At 35.1% G+C, this 12324-nt stretch overlaps 2 protein-coding genes across 2 annotated transcripts in view; both read right to left on the bottom strand.

Moving 5' to 3' along the window:
- The window catches only part of LOC134853652 (guanine nucleotide-binding protein subunit beta-1-like), a 29210-nt gene extending 23663 nt beyond the window's left edge, over positions 1 to 5547 (bottom strand). Inside the window, exon 1 of the mRNA XM_063869658.1 lies at positions 5150 to 5547. Within this exon, the coding sequence (XP_063725728.1) occupies positions 5150 to 5320 (171 nt within the window). The 5' untranslated portion in view covers positions 5321 to 5547. The remainder of the gene's footprint in view (positions 1 to 5149) is intronic.
- A 995-nt stretch (positions 5548 to 6542) lies between these two features.
- Positions 6543 to 10614, bottom strand: LOC134852843 (protein lin-7 homolog C-like). Its single transcript, XM_063868676.1, has 4 exons — positions 10423 to 10614; positions 9628 to 9793; positions 8230 to 8364; positions 6543 to 6715 (listed from the first exon to the last, which is right to left on the bottom strand). Exons 1-4 carry the CDS (start codon positions 10606 to 10608, stop codon positions 6555 to 6557), a joined length of 648 nt encoding a protein of 215 aa, XP_063724746.1. The 5' UTR covers positions 10609 to 10614; the 3' UTR covers positions 6543 to 6554.
- Between the last annotated feature and the right edge of the window lie 1710 nt (positions 10615 to 12324).

The following is a 12324-nucleotide window of genomic DNA, read 5'->3' as shown; positions in this document are numbered from 1 at the left end:
CCCATGATGCCTAGAACCCCAGATTTTAGGGTGCCAAGGAGACCACATTACCTCTAAGCCAGGGCGGATTTTTTTTGGTGGGGAGGGGGGGATGTAACGCTTTTTTCTTAGGGATTCCACTACGTCAACAACCACAGGGTCCTCCCTTTTTGTATTATTTCAGGAAATCCATTTTGGACCCACCAACCATTAAGTTTTTTCCTTAAGTCGCCAATATATAATAATATAATAATAATAATAAATTGTTTGCAAATTAGATTCCATTCACTGTAAAAGTTACTACATTTACAACTAAACGAAATCTCATTGCGAGAACGCCGTGGAACTATGCAGCCCGTTTTCAGGCGCCTCTGATTCTGCTATGACTTCTGTTATTTTTAAATATCGACAGTTAATCAAGGAACCGAAGTAAAATTTAATGATTTGAAGAGGGAAAAAATGGTTGAAGATTTGTAATTGATATTGTGTGCAGCTCTGAATCTTAGTTACAAAATCTGGGTAGTATTTTAGAACAAAGTTGAAAAGTTTTCTAATTCTAACGTTTACAGAAGTTTTTTGATTACCTTTTGATTGCACAGGTATCTGCCTAGCTAAAACTCTCTTATTCAAAATTGTATTCAAATTTTTCTCAGTTACAGCTTCCTGTACAATGGTCGATATGCACTCTTTTCTCAAAACCTTACATAGTAACTTTAATAATTCATAGATATGTAATTCCTTTACGAAGTATATTTTGCGTTTTTGTCTCAGTTCTTCGATGCTTTCGTTTCTTCTCTTAAAAAAAATAATTTTTAGAAGCCGTTTAATTTCAAGTTCAATTGTTTCTAACTTCGTTTGGTCTGTTGACGCGTAAGCCAAAACCCCGTATTGTAAAATGGGTTTCACATAAGCGTTATATGCTTTCAATAGTTGATCTTTACCTAAAACTTTCCTCAACCTGTAATACATCCCACAAAACATTGACAATTTGTTTTCAATTTTTGTAATATGATCAATAAAGGAACGTTTAGAGTCAATTTGAACACCTAAGTATCGGAACGATTGTTTTTCTTCAATAACTATTCCATTCATTTTGACATCTGATTTATCACTCCTCTGCTTAGATAGTATCATTGTTTTTGTTTTATCTTCATTTAAATTTAGCTGTTTTTTTCTAGCCAACTTGCTGTTTTGTCCAACGCTTCTTGATGTTTACCGGTTAAGTCACTGTTTTTAGCTGTTGTTTTAATGACAGTGTCGTCTGCATATAGAATCAGATTACTTTCACTATTTTCATTTAGCTCAATATAATTTATATAAATGATGAAAAGAAGCGGGCCTAGTATGGATCCCTGTGGTACTCCATAATTCACATTTTTATTTTGAGAGCGTTTGGTTTTAGTGGCAACGTGTTGTTGTCGGTTTTTTAAATAAGATTTTAGAAGATCAAAAACAGGTCCCCGAAAACCATATGCGTCACATTTCTCAAGTAAAAGAGTGTGGTCAACTGTATCAAAGGCTTTCTTAAGGTCAATGAATGTGCACTGTGTCTTCGTGTTATTAGAGTCCCAATCTTGACGCACTTCTATTAGGGTTATCAAAGCATCAATTGTACTCCTTTTTGATCTGAACCCAAACTGGCAATTTTGTAGTATTTGATACTTAGTGAGATATTGGTTCATTCTGTTATAAATGACCCGCTCAAAAATTTTACCTACAACTGGTTAAAGAGAAATTGGCCTGTAATTTGATGGGTCTAGATCATTGCCTTCTTTAAAGAGAGGTTTAACTTTGGCAATTTTGAAACTGTCTGGAAAGACTTGTCTATCCAAACATTTTTGGAAAAGTTTTGTCAGAACTGGAAGCAGAACTGGACAAATTTTTTTCAAGTAATAGTGATTAAGTCCATATGTATCCAAACTAAACTTGGTTTTTAGCGATTCGAATATATTTGAAATTTCACTTGGGGTTATATCAGCTAAAAACATTGAGTTTATTTGCTTTCTGACTCTTAATTCTTTGAAAGTTTTAAAATTCCTCGCCAATTTTTTCCCAATATTTGCAAAGAAGTCGTTAAATTCATCAACATTTATGGTTTTTTCTTCCTGATCGTTGTTCTTGGTAGCACATGTTAGGTCATTATACAGACGGAAAAATTCTCTACTGTTGTTGTTGGATTCCAATCGTAATTTGTTTTGATAAAATGCTTTTTTTTCTGACTCAGCAGTTTGCGAACTAATTTGCTTTGAGATTCAAATTTACTTCTGGCTTCAGTGGTTCCAGTTTTTAAAAAAGTTTCCTAAACCGGTGTTTTTTCGATGCTGCATTTTTCAATTCATTATCAACCCAGTGCTTCGAAGATTTTCTATTTGATGTTTTTTCTGGTAAAAAAGATTCAATGTTATTTCTGAGCTTTTCATTCAACAATAAAAAAGCTCATCGCAATTAAATTGGCTAACTTTTGTTTCAACCTCTAATAAATTTTCATATAAAGACTCATTTAGTTCTTTCAGAAAAGATTCCGATTCAAGTTTGTACCATGGTCGGGTTTTGGTAATAAAAGGTTCCTTTTTGCATGTTTGTGATGTAGTGTTTAAAATTACTCCATAATGATCAGTTACCGATGTTTTAAAGATGGTTACTGTTATTTTTTACATTGGAAAAAAAACAGATCTATACACGTCTTGCTGGTCTTAGTTTCTCTGGTTGCTTGATTTCCATTTTGTAGGAAAAGATCGTTTCCATTTAATATACTTATAAGTTCAGAGAGTCGTTTACTCTTTCTTAAAACATTAATGTTGAAGTCACCACAAAGTAACTGATGTGTAGATGGTGCCACTATAATATCATCCAAAACCTTTTGCAGTATAAGGAGTGTCTGAGTTTTTACCGCGCTAGGAGGAATATAAACACACGTAATAATTGTATTTTTTAGTTTTTCATTTGTAATTTTGACGCTTAATAATTGAATGTTGTTACAACTTGTTCTTTTTATTATTTCATAATTTATTCCACATTTTATATATAGGCATACGCCTCCTCCTCTACGCTTACGAGAACTTTCAATGAGAGGTTGATATTCTTTTATTTTGAAAACATTGAAATTCTGGTTTGGTGAAAGCCAGGTTTCGGTGCAACATATAACGCTAGGCAAATAATTTAGTTGAGTTAGGCTAACTTGAAACTCGTCTATGTTTCTACATTTTGCAAAAGAATCTGCTCAGTGGTATTCATGATATACTGCCTTTTGTGTCTTTGTTGATCTGAGATAGGAAAAAAAACAATTGATGGTGAAAAAATCGCGAACTCCCTCTGTTGGCCTGAAAATTTTTCCCTTCTACCTCCCTATGTTTCATACGTTGTTCTTGTATGTAAGCAATAACCTCAAATTTGCTGTTTTAGAAACAAAAAAATTTTTGTTTTGCCATTTTCAATTTAACTTCTTTACTGTAGAGACCTGAAGTTTCCTCATTTACATCCAAGTATTACAAAAAAATTAATTATCATAATAAGATTGAAATTTAGGTAAATTTTAATTTCCAGATAAAAAATAAAAATTTTCATTTAGTGTCAACTCCGCGTTATCACAGAGCACACCAAAGTTCACTCGCGTAACCAGTCCATAAGCCCCTTTCCAGGCTTAGAGGTCGCGTTATCACAACCAACCTGGAGCGCTCGCGTTATCACAAGCAGGGCGAATGGAACTGACAGTCTGATTTTAATCAGAAATTGATTATGACAAACAATATGAAACAAACAAAAAGTTTGGGTTAATTTGTTTGTGACATTATTTGACTTAATTGAATTTTCAATCCAAATTGTAAAAAGTGGGGAAAAAAATCCGAAAAGTCACTTCTTTAGTTCAAAGGAAAAAAAAATAAAAGCAATAGTATAATTAATATAAGCTAGTTAACAAGTTAAGTTAGTTCAGAGTTGCACGGCGTTTTAGTATCAACTCATTTTATCGTTCTTTTTATCATAACACAAAGTATGAAATACTCAACAAAAAGTTTCAAATCGTGTAACTGATTAGAGTTTATGAGTCTGTTTGTTGCTCATATATGGTTTTTTGCCCTCCGGTGTGACTCTATCGCTTGCATCTCTGCTGCTTTTGTTAACCCCAACAAATTTTCTTTTGATCGCATTTGGTTCCAATTTATTAAGATCATCCAAACTATTGACTTTCATATACTTTTTCGATCCATTTTCACCAGTAACTGCAACTGATACAATGCAATTATTGGTCACCGTCTCCAACCCCATTCGTACAGCAGTTGCTTTGATTTCTGCATCAGCTTTAGGCAATGTTTCATTTAAAATAATAAACTTTTGGTTTATTGGGTTGACCTTTTTTCTTAGAGCCCTTCTATTTTTCCAGACCTGCGTTTTGTCCTCGAAGTAAATGAATTTGCATATCACGCTGGGAAGGAAAATACCTGTATCACCAGGCAGGACATGGCAAGCTTTCACACCTTCATACTTAATTGTTATACCCAAAAATTTTAGTGTTTCCATTGTTACGTCTCTCACATTGCGCGCATCGTACGGAGGATTCAATATTATAATACTATCTTTTCTTGAATATCTTTCCTGAGCACGCAGTCGTTCCTGCATGTCCCGTTGATTTTTTTCCAATTCTTGAATACGCAATTGTTGAGCACCCGAAATCATTTTAAGACCATCAATTTCTTTTTGTAACTCGCTCACCTTAATGTCACTTGTTTTACTCACAGAACCTCGAGCAGGGGTGGAGCTGACTGACGTTCCCACCAAAACATCTTGTTGATATACTAATTTTGAAGAAGGGCGCAAGCCAAAAATGCAATTTTCTTTATTGAAACTTTCCAAAGTGGCTTTTTTACCTGTTTTTTTTTTTCAAATTTGACAGCCACGCAAAATTTTTGGTGACAATCTTTAGTGTTCTGGGAGTACTTGGAAAGTTGTTCAACCTAAAAAAAGTTCGATAAAATTTCCGCCAAACCCTTCCCCCTCGAGAAAATCCTAGATCCGTACCTGCCTCTAGTCAAGTGAGAACGAACCTAGAATTTATCATGATTCAATAATATAGCAAGTTAGAAAAGCAAGTAAGATTTGTACGAAAAGTTGTTTACGGAAAAAAATCTAGTTCCCGATTCCAAATTAATAAAGGAAATCCTTCAGTCAAACTCACTTTCAACTTTGACAACTCTGATTCTAATTCTTGAACTTGTTCATTTTCAGGGTCAACAGCTGCATTGTTATTCTCGTTTTCATGCGTGGCTTCAGGCCCTGCGGGTGTTGCCGGGGTCACAATTGGAGTTCCAGGCGGATGATGATTCTCCATTGGAGCTGCGTCGGCCATTGTCTCTATCGGCTAAACTAGCGGTGGAAACTGCGCAGACTAACGCACAGTAACTCTGCAATATCTAATGAGACTCAATTGATATACTGCTCAGTGGACAAAAGGCCGAATTAGACGAGTTTGAACTGAGTGTTCAAATCATCAAATCTTTGACAGCTTCAAATCTTCGGCCAAAATCCAGGTCACAATTCTTCCTGCAGTAGATTGAAATAAAAGCTGTCAAAATTAAATCTGAAACCAAATAGGAAAAATTACATCATAACTTCAAATATATTTTTTTCCAGCTTTTAGAGAAAGACTTTCCAAAATGACGAAAATAAAATTTAATTGTACAAAATGCAATTAATATTTTGAATATATTTTGCAAAAAATGAAATAAAACTTAGCGAATAAACATGGATTTTTCTGCTGAAAATTCGGATCTTAACGACTAAAGCAATCGTTCAACCTTTTTTATAATAAGCAGTTATATAAAATAAAAGAGTACGTTGAACATCCTTTCATCAACAGAATCAATTGCAGTTGTTTTCAACTTGGCAATAATATTTCCCGATCAAAATTGAAAAACACCAAGAGGTAGATGCATACGTATATATAAATCGAAGACGAGTACAAACTTAAAATCAGATTTACACAATAAAGAAAAATTAAAATTTTGAATTTGATGCATTAGGCGATAAAAATTTTGAACAAAAATGCTAATTTATGCTTTTTGTGTTCATACTGACCAACGTCATTTCGAGGTCCAAATATTCCTTCAGATTTTTTTGACCCCAATTTTCCTAAACTGTTTCGCAAATTTAGTTTTCTTGGATAGTCATGTATGTTAAGTTTTTTGGATCGCTTGGTATGTCGCGCATAAATTAACATATGTAACGTAACTCTAAATTCTATAACGCCGAACATTTGTAATTATTTTGATTCTCAACCAATAAATCATCATTTTCTAAAAAGAAAAACGCAGAACACATGCGCATAAATGAAATTGAAGAAAGTCAAGGACAACAAACACTTTATCGCCCCCTCCCGATTATTTTACATGATTCAAAGTATCCAAGATTAATCACTGCATTTTCGTTTAACTATCAAAAAAGAATCGAAAAAAAGGAATAGGTGAAGGTGAAGATCCACGGTTTGTTTCTCCTGTTCGATTTTTCACCTTCATAAGATCCGACGAGTTTCACGCTATATTTCTTCAGAATTTCCTTTTTTTAAAAAAAAAAACGTTATTTTTCTATCGTCCCTTATTCCTGGGCATGGAGTTTCTTCCGAGCGATCCCTGCTGCTGCTGTTGAAGTGTCTGCTGATGTGCCGCCCTCTGTCTCTGTTTCTCAAATCTAGCCTCCATGTCTTCCAGCACTCGAGGAGTGTATCGCACTATCAACTTTACAACTCCTGAAACACGAAAAAATTTGAAAATGCAGCACAAAAATTTGATAGCAAAACACCTGGTTACCACAGACTGAATTTTTTTTTCATTACTGACATTTCGTTGACGTTCAAACTAAAGTTTTAAATGTTAAATGAAATTATGAACAAGACACTTGCTGTAGAAAACGAACGGTGTAGGCGGATTTCCTCTGTGAACAGCTTGGTTCGAATTGTTGAAATTGGCACGTTACACTAGCCCACCCAATTGTTAATAACTATTGCTTCTTTTGGTTTATGATTTTATGCGGCTTTCTTACTTACCAAAACGACATATCACAGAAAACATAGCCAACTGAAAGTTGGAAAAGAGTAATGAACGCAGGGAAACTGAAATAAAGAACTGACTTGTTTTTTCAAAAATCTTCAACTTTTGAATTTCGAAGAAAAAAATAGATGGCCTTGAAGCTCTTTAAATTTGTAGAACAGTTTATGATGGACACCTTTATGTTAAAATAAACCCAATTTGCGAAAACTGGATCAATAGGTAAAACATTTATTTCGCTGGGAAATCTGATAATTAATTTCCATTTTCTAACTTAGAAGTCGATCACGTTTTTCGTGACCTTTACCCCATTGCTGGTCGATAGTGGAGTTTGCCTTCCTCCTAACAATGAAAATGCACTTAACTTAAAAAGAAATCACAAGTCAGACCGCGAAAAATCAAAACAGCGTGAACAAATTTGAAGACATTTTCCTGAATAAAAAAAAATCAGCAAGACCTATATAAGACTACCCACTACGTTTATTACTCTTAACATTGCAATTAGCATAAAAAAGAAACAAAGCCAGTCAAAAACAGAGAAAAGGTTTCGAACAATTTATGATTGACCCTTTTTAGATTAAAAAAAATGACCCAATTTGAGATTAAGTATAATTTTTGTTTAGCTTTTTTTCGTGACTTTTACATTTGCTGTTCGCTAGTGGAGTTTGCTTTCCTTTTAACAAAGGAAATGAACTGAACTTAGCAAGAAATCAAGATTTTTCCTTAAAAAAATAATCCCGACCTAAAAAATGATTTTCATAAGATTTCACTCAATATCCCACCCCCACCCCCAAGAAAATAACAAACATAAGAAACTTTTTTTAGCTCCTCAAATGACAAAAAATGATGCGACTGAAACGAAAAAAGGCTAATAACCTTTAAAGTGAAAAACAGCCAAGTCAACCAAAAAAAAAGATTGACTTTTTCTATCATTTTTCGAAACGATCAAAAAATACATTACGCTAAGGCTCTTCTATAAGTGTCTTGATTACGTTCATCGACGCTTAAAATTTTTTAACAGTTCTTCACGATATTTTGGGAAACTTTTAAAGATCTTGCAAACCAGTTGACCGGCTTTAATATTATTCATCAATTGACAATCATTTGAAAAGCAAGTTGCGTGAAAAGAAAACATCCTTGTTCAAGGTTCCTTACCCACTTCGTGCTCGATACAAAATTACACCGTTCAACAATTTTAATTTTACACTACACACACCTGAAGCGTCTTTCAGCAATTGGACAGCCGCTGTGTGACTTTCTCCTTCCACTGAAACTCCATTAACACTTAGCAACTGATCGCCTCTTCTCAATCCACCAACTCTGGCAGCCACTCCATTCGGGATTATCCTGCAAATTTTGAAGAAAATTACAAACATTTCGAGCACCCGCGGCTATTACCTCAAATCATCAAAGGTTGCGGGTTCGAATCCCTCTTCGGTCACGAGAGGGGTCCCAGCGTCATTCGCGTCCTCAAGGTGGAACCGGCTGCGGAAAATTGATGGCATCTTCCCCCAAGGGAAACAGACCTATGGCTGCATGGGAGGAGCTGGACCGGGGGCTGATTAGGAAAAAAAACAACCATATTGCAAACTTTTGGGGTCTTTTCAATTATTACCTCAAATTTATTTAATGGCGGATTACGTATAAATTGAATCGTGAAAAGAAAGGTTTGCAGACATATTCAAATTCAGCCAAGCAGATTCAAGCATTTTCATTCCGTTTTGCATACTTTAATGTTAGCGGCGAATTTAAGTGAAGTAAGTAAGTGAAACGTCCCATCTTCCTCTTTTTCCATCGGGCGAAAAACGGGTTTCTACATAGCAGGTGCATTTGAGATAATCAGGGGGTCCTGCAACTTCAACTTCTTATTCAAATCCTAAGGTTTTTGCTAGGGACCAATATTTGCTAGGGACCAATATTTTGCTAGGGACCAATATTAGGGATCCATATTTTCTCCCCCTAAATCTATTTGGGGGGGGGGGGGAATTGTACGGTTGCTCCTTTGCTAGAAATCACATTTAACTGTGATATGTTACAATAGGTTGTACTTTTGAGTAAAGAGCATGCATCAAATTTGACAACTATAATGCATAATATAGCCACTTCATTTTCATTCAATTGTATATGCAGTTTTTGTAAATACGTTACTCTGCGAATGAAATGTTATTCAAAAATTCAACATGTACATTTCTTTTACCAAAAAATTTGGCTCTTGAAATAAATTATAAATACTGTTAGAAGTATAGCAAAAAACTATCCAGCTACATAACTTGCCTTTGCCATTTAATGTAATATATAACCCAGTTGCGGATTTAGAGGTGGGGCGTACGCCCCCCCCCCCCCTTATGGGTTCAACCCCCTAACCAACCAAAGGGTTCTTCCCCCTTCCTGCGGCTCAAAAAAATTTAGTCAAAATAGGGTCTTTACAGTGCTCCATGAACGTTTGGAAAATAAATTTTGACGACCTAAAAAAGTCGACATAATTTTCGAAAAAACTTAGAAAATCCAACCCCCCACCCCCCGCGAAAAAAATAGATCCTGAGTTGTACATTCATATATAAATGTCTTGTACTTCTCTCTCCACTATCCAAATTCAAAACTAAGGCTTTCCTGCTGATGTATATAGGAGAGTTCTGCTCCTTGCCGCCCATGATGTTGAATCCAAATCCCTCTTCTGTCACTGGCAGCTGCACCACTCTCGGGTGGGCATGGCCCTCACTGGCTGCAAAGGCGGCCACTGTCGCTTTAGCTGTGGCATTTGCCCGGATTTCCTCGTTGCCCTGAAGATACAAAGCACTGTACACAAAAAAACTTCGTTTTTTCAGCTTTGTTAAATTTTGGAGTTTTTTGGCATTTCAGCTTCACGTGAGGTGCAGCAGGTAGTAATATGATAATTATGTAACAATGTACATAATTTTAACATGTTACATAAACCGGAAATCCGCAGACACCAACTTAAAATATATGCTGTGAGTGCCGGCTGGTTAATTTAATCGGTTTATTTTCAGTTAGTTAGTTCGTAACTTTTTCTACCCTCATGCTAAGAGAAAACACTCCGGGTGTTGTCAGAACATACTGATCATAAATATTTGGAACCGGTGTATGATAAAAAAAGGCTCCTTTTTCCCATCTGCGAATTTTTTCATGTAAAATTTCTGTTCACATCCGGTGCAGCAAAATGAAACGTACTACTCTTAAAACCGATCCATACACTGGTTGAAGAAAAAAAATCATTTCAAAACAATATCAGAATCAAACTACTACAAGAAATGACTCGCATACTAATCGGCCGACTTTCAAACATATCTTTCGAAAAAAAACAAGGACCGGCTGGGACTTCGAACCCAGACCTATGGACCTTCAAGCGGAGAGCATGTCAACTTAGTCTAATGAGCAAACAATCATTTACCTGCACTTCAACTGTCTGGTAAACGTGCTCATAAACTTCTCTGACTGCATTGAAAAAGGGACTCTCTAGAACAGAAATTAGCGCATCTGCCTTAGCCGGATTGAGTTCGTTATTGTGCTTCAGTTTGTGTAGAAGATCAACTGCTAAATTCACCTCACTCTGCAAATCGATCGAAGTTTGAGACATTGAGGCTAATCTGAAAAACGAAATACTAGTACATTATTTCATTCATGGCAGATGAATTCAAACAGTTTTTCGCCATTTTCATTTTATAGCATTGATTTAGTAAAAATAAGTGTTTAAAAGTGTACAGTGCTGATTTAAATTATTCGGACAAAACTGGAACCTGATCTAAACTACATTTTATGATTGGATAATTTAGATATTTTACCAATGTAAAGTATTTAATATTAACCAATCATGATCCATCTAACTAACAACCCACTTATTTGTAAGTGCTGAAGTTACTTGTAATTTCAGCACCAGAGAGATTTGAATTTAACTTAGAAATTAGTTGGACTCTCCCGAGCACTTCAGCAGCCGCAATAAACCAGTATACCCTAGATCTATTGAGCCTAGCAGAGACTAGTTAAACAACCTGAGACTAGATAGTATAAGAGTAAGATTAGGATCGGTATTAGACTAAGAAGTTGCACGAATCTATCCGGCCGAAAATAAGATAGCGTGACGAGCAGACGGTGTACCCTATCCGAAATTACTCTATGAGTTAACCAACTCGGTCCTAACTCATCTGGTGCGACCATAAGTCTCGAACAAGACCTTAATAGCTTAGAATTAACCAAAATAGATTAGAAATTAGACAAAAACATTTACAAAATGTTATACGACAATAATTTAATCGAAATGTCTCTACGACTCAATAGATCAGAGCCAATATTCCGAACCATAACAGAACTACCCGGAATTGGAAGAAGACCTCGAACCAGAGACGACATACGACAAAGTAGAAACTTGCCATATAGCTATATGATAGTTAGGCAAAAACCAGAACAAACTTTTATATTTAGAATACTACTGGCAATGAATTTAGATTTTCATTTGCAAACATAAAACCTTGAAGTTAATCTTCAAAATCATTTCAGGCGCTAAACAAAATTATTAATATACAATAACGATTGATAAAAAGATCTAAGATCGTTTTCCTAAAACTCTGCAGTAATATACAAAACATGTTTGAAAAATATTTATTGAAAAATAAAAAATAAAAATTAGTAGCATGACAATAAATGGTTAGTAATCATAAATCATCCTGTTGTTCCAGCTCCATCATCTAAAACATAACAGCAATCATAAACCCACTAATATCATCAAAACACTAAATCTTTCCTTTACACACATTTAAAATTTTATTAAAACTTAAATTCACTTAATTTTAAAACCAGATCATCAAGGCTTATCCTTGGATCTTAAATCATTTTCTACTTAATTAAATTTCAAATTTGATCATCAAGGCTTATCCTTGGATCAAACAGAACAACTTTGTTCTCCCCCACCCACTTAATTAGTGTCTAACGACCTCAAACGTCGATTCACTACCCAACCCTTTCTAAAGACCCAAGACTAATAGAAATTTTCAAACAAAACTAATCATTCAAATTAGGATAAACAGTGAAGAACTTCGGTTATTCATCCTTCACTTGACCCCCCCTCTTACCAGACCCAGGATAAATCTTAGACTTAGTAAGTTTAAAATAGTATCTAACGAACTACTCGCGTTCTAATTATACCTGAACCTTGTGGATCGATTTACTATTCTCCAACCCTTGAACACAATCACTACCCCTAAGTAAGATTAAGTAAGTTAACACCTTAACTTATACTAGCCACGAGAAAGTAAAAAATCATTCTTCGGAATCGATATACTTTTCTCTCCAACCCTGA

This window comes from Symsagittifera roscoffensis, chromosome 8 (assembly GCF_963678635.1).
Source record: "Symsagittifera roscoffensis chromosome 8, txSymRosc1.1, whole genome shotgun sequence".
NCBI classification, from domain to species: domain Eukaryota; kingdom Metazoa; phylum Xenacoelomorpha; order Acoela; family Convolutidae; genus Symsagittifera; species Symsagittifera roscoffensis.
The sequence above is the reverse complement of the archived record's forward strand: the minus strand, read 5'-3'. Positions and strand labels throughout refer to the sequence as shown.